The sequence below is a fragment of the Quercus lobata genome, chromosome 11 (genome assembly GCF_001633185.2).
Source record: "Quercus lobata isolate SW786 chromosome 11, ValleyOak3.0 Primary Assembly, whole genome shotgun sequence".
In the NCBI taxonomy this organism is placed as follows: domain Eukaryota; kingdom Viridiplantae; phylum Streptophyta; class Magnoliopsida; order Fagales; family Fagaceae; genus Quercus; species Quercus lobata.
The window spans coordinates 35,796,874-35,801,313 of record NC_044914.1 but is presented as its reverse complement, the minus strand read 5'-3'; the positions used below and the strand labels follow the sequence as shown (position 1 = coordinate 35,801,313).

The following is a 4,440-nucleotide window of genomic DNA, read 5'->3' as shown; positions in this document are numbered from 1 at the left end:
CTGTTTGGATTTCTGGGAAGCAGTTAGGAAGGAACCAATCTACATTGGTTGATGCTACGGTCTAGTAGCGGAATCCGGGAAGCTAGAAAAGAAAAAGGTTCGGCGTAATCTCGTTGGAGCAAGAAGCTTGGAGGGCTTAGGTGCACTGGGTAGATTAGGTTTGGAGGGTCTATTGCTGTCCATGTATCCCAACTATATTTTCTAGTGGAATGTTTACCGCTTGGAGGGCGGTGGAGAGGTTTTACGCCGAGGGCTTCGGTTTCCTTTTCGATAACACATCGCGTGTTGTCTTTGTGTTTGCATCTTCCTTCCCTTTTATCTTTGCATTTTTTTCTACTGTGGGTTGTGATTTTAATTTGGCTTAGATAGTTTTTCCAATTCCATATTATAGCTTATGTTAATTTTCCGCACACTAGTTGTTTGACATAATGCTTGAATTGGTTAAGTTGTAATTTGGGGGTCTAAACGTTCAATGGTGTTTATACACATATTTGAACTTTCAGAAGGTTCTTCTATTTTTTTTTCCCCTAAAGGTCAATACATAAAGATGATTACTAAAATTGCAATGAACACTAAATTGACATCAATGAAAATGTTAACATGAATGAAAAAAATAAAATAAAAAATAAAAGCCTCTGAACACGCTCTATGCACATGTCAAACCTCTAAGCCCAAAGTCCATTGCCCACCCCTCAACCCAAACAGGCAAACACCCTTATCTCATTCCTTTCTAATTATTTGAAGGATATTTAGCCCTTTCGAAAACCTCCAGCCTTTTCATTCTTGGCCTAGCACACGAATGCTCTCATAAGCAAAGGTGGGCTCAAAACTAAATTTAGAGAGTAATATGGAAAGTCTGGATAAACATTTTCAATTTTTTAAAGCTCCCATATGTTTTAATTTAAAGATATTTTGGGATAAAAGGTATTAATATTTTTCCGTATGTTGCTATAAATTGGTCAAAGAAAAATCCATCATTGGACAGGAATTCAGGAAAATAGTAGGCTGAGTGGTAAACACTAAACACATGCTCACTTCTCTCTTCTGTGTCTCACATTTTCTTCTTCCTTTTATACTTTATTTAACTTAACATTGAAAGGAATTGATGAACGAGTTGTTCACAGTGAGCATGTGATACATTCCCAAAACACAAGTACTCATATGATACATCTTAAGTATAACTTAATAATAATATTTATGATCATAATTGGCCTTTGCTCCTGAGTTTAACCAACATGCAATGTAAGTTTTAGATCTCTCTTTTACTAAGGAAATTGAGTAAAGTTTATTTTACTTATATTTATGTATGAATATAAGAATGTAAGTATGTATGTGCCCTCACAGTAACACATTAAATAAAATTTTATCTCTCTACCCTTTCTCTAGACAAATCTTTCTCTTCTAACACACATACCATAAAGCTACTCCCCCACTTTATTTATAGGGACTACGGCACTTTACATTTTTCTAATTAAAAAAAAATAAGAGTAAGAGGTTAATATAATATAATTAGGTCCAAACCTACCAACTTGAACTTTTACCACCAAGTGATACCCTTATGTGTTATATTAACTTACTCTTCTTTTTTTTTTTTTTGGTTATTGTTGAGAAAAGAATGTGTTATATATGAACTCTTTAATTAAAATCTCACCATGATGTTATCTGCCAACTACCATACCATCTAACTCCAATTATGGAGTATAGGATGGAGAATATGTCTTCTTGCATTTTATTTTTTTCTTCACTTGCATTTTTGAAACACAAAATATAATAATTATATGGTGAATAGGCATTTAATAGGGTTATGATTACACGTGATATTATCTATCTTTTATTTGGGAAAAAAAATTATGTGACAGTATTTTGCTAGATGATGCAAATGTCATTACTTAAAAGTTACACTCTATCTTTATAGAATTTAATATTACATGATCCTTAAGTCATTAACTGTAAAGTTGTAATTTACAACTATTTTGTGTTGGCTTTAATTGCGTGCCAAATTTAATTGTAATTTTTTTCAATCTTATGTACCATTTATTTTATGTAGGATTTCTTGTAAGGGTTGTGTGTGTGAAAGAGAGTGTGAAGACTCAAAGCAAAGTGGAGAGCAAGAAATTTTCGCGGTTAGCTCGCAAGAAGCTTTCTTGCGAAGTGAAGCATATGCCCAGTACATGACCAGAATGCGAAGAGTCAAGATAGGATGGTGATAGCTAGTTTTCACGAGTTTCTTGCAGGTAAGGCCTTCTCGCAAGATACCCGCGAAACATTTTGTTTTGCCATTCTGTCATATCTGATACACACTATCTCTACCCACACTATATATACCCACATTACCCACAGATGTTGAGTAGTGCTTTAGAGAGAAAACCCTAATCACTATCCTTGAGAGTGTGAGATTGTTATACCCACAATTCTCTACACAATCCATTGTGGTTTTTCCTCAACTCCTACCTCTCCATTTCTATATCCTTGAGAGGTTGATAGCCCAAACACTTACCACACCCTTTCAAAATGTCAAGTGAGGTTTTGGTGCTACTGGGAAGCATTGGAAGAAGCCAAGCTTTGTCGGATGCAATCGGGTGTATTGTAGGATCCAGAGAGCTAAACAAGACATAGTTTCGAGAAGCCTTGTTGGAATAGGAGCTTGGAGGGCTTAGGTGCATTGGGTAGATTAGGGTTGGAGGGTCTCTTGCAATTCATGTATCCCAATTGATTGTCTAGTGGATCTATTTATCGTTTGGAGGTGGCAGAGATGTTTTAAGCCGAGGACTTCGGTTTCCTCTTCGATAACACATCAACGTGTTATCTTGTGTTTGCATTCTTCTTCCCTACTCTTTTAGCTTTCATTTTACTGCTATGTTTTGATGAATATGGCTTAGAGTAGTTTTATTGTTTGTACACTCGCATTTACTCTTTTCCGCACTTAGTTTAAGTAAGTGTAAAATCAACCGAGCTGTAATCTTTAATATGGGGGCCTAAACAACTCTTGTGTTTTAACACATTTTCGAGCTTTCATTAACCTTTTCAATTGTAAAAGACTCCGATACTTTCAATATAAAATGGTAAATATTACTATAAAACAAGCAAGGATGCAAAATGCCACCTCTGTGGAACATCAATACCCGGTCACAACTAGTACATTTATTCTCTATCGTCTCAATTATTCAGAACTCATAACATATATTGTTTGTAACTTCAAGGACGGGGAAAGAAAATACATAAATTATAGAAAATCATCTGATTTAGAATGTGACTCATAAACTATAAAATGAGCAATCAATCCCTTACTATTAATTCAAAATTACAAATAGTCTTTAACTTAATAAAGAAGAAGACGAAGAAAACACATTATTTGCTACAACACAACAAAATGTGAAAAGAGAGAGTAGCAAATAAAGTTTCCCATGGCACACACGTTGTATTCGTAATTATCTATAATAGCGGCATATTTGAGTCACAAAGAACTTCATTGTTCCATTCAGGCAATGAATGCCATCGTGCTCACCGCAAGCAAAGTAGTGAGGTTGCCATGGCCTTTTCAGCACAAACTCGAAGCCCTCCCCAGCTCCTTGTGTTGCATTTCCCTGCATCTGGGCATTTCTCAAGTCACATTTAATGAAGCTTTGGAGGTTTGGTAGCATGTAAACACTGTGAGGAAATGTGTTTGGAGTTGGTGGATCATATTTGAAAACTGCAATCAACATCATATAAACAGTTATTTTTATGCATATTTGCATTCAGCAAAACAAACAAAAAATGCACATATTTGTCATGTTCCTTAAGGATCCAAATTGATAATCTACAAATAAATATATTGAAAGCAAAGTTCAAAGTTAGAATTGACTATATATTTTGATATCATAATGAATTTTATAACTTGTCATAAAAACACAAGCGGTTTAAAAATATGATTTAGGTCACTATATAACCTGAACTATGCTTGGCAATATGTAACAAGTAGCAATAGCAAAGTAATTAAGCTCACCTAGAGTGTCATTTAAGTAGAAAGGGCCATGTTTGATTGCCCATTTGTTATAGTTAAAGCCATAATTCCAGTGGTACGAGTCACCCACAATGATCCTGTTGGAAATTTATGTATTACTGGATTTCCCAAATGGCCTAGCTGTGCTAACTGCCATTGTGGAAGCAATTAGCAGCACTTGCACGAGTCCTTGTGCAATTGTGAAACCCATGGTATGATTTGCAACTTATGAAAGATAGCAGAGAGTGAAATAATTAAAAGGGTGGAAACAAAGAAAGAGCTAGCGAAATAAGATGTTAGCAATGATATTGATAGCATGATTTAAATGGGTATTTATATTGGGATAGATGGAGAGAGAGAGAGAGAGTGGTGTATAATGCATTGGCTAATTACTAAAAACGTAAGTTTTTTGTTATAGAGCTTTTACATTGTATTTTCCATCTCTTGACTACTAAATT

The 4,440-nt window shown here is 34.9% G+C and overlaps 1 protein-coding gene across 1 annotated transcript; it reads right to left on the bottom strand.

Moving 5' to 3' along the window:
- Positions 1-3,428: 3,428 nt before the first annotated feature.
- Positions 3,429-4,193, bottom strand: LOC115966781. Its single transcript, XM_031085939.1, has 3 exons — positions 4,165-4,193; positions 3,986-4,080; positions 3,429-3,691 (listed from the first exon to the last, which is right to left on the bottom strand). The coding sequence occupies exons 1-3, from the start codon at positions 4,191-4,193 to the stop codon at positions 3,429-3,431; spliced, it is 387 nt and encodes a 128-aa protein (XP_030941799.1).
- Positions 4,194-4,440: the final 247 nt, after the last annotated feature.

Excerpts from the sequence above, each read along its gene's own strand:
- LOC115966781 (XM_031085939.1), bottom strand. The coding sequence starts at position 4,193 with ATGGGTTTCACAATTGCACAAGGACTCGT. Across the intron at positions 4,081-4,164 it reads ACAATTGCACAAGGACTCGT|GATCATTGTGGGTGACTCGT; the intron begins GCAAGTGCTGCT and ends AATTTCCAACAG. Across the intron at positions 3,692-3,985 it reads CTACTTAAATGACACTCTAG|TTTTCAAATATGATCCACCA; the intron begins GTGAGCTTAATT and ends TGTTGATTGCAG.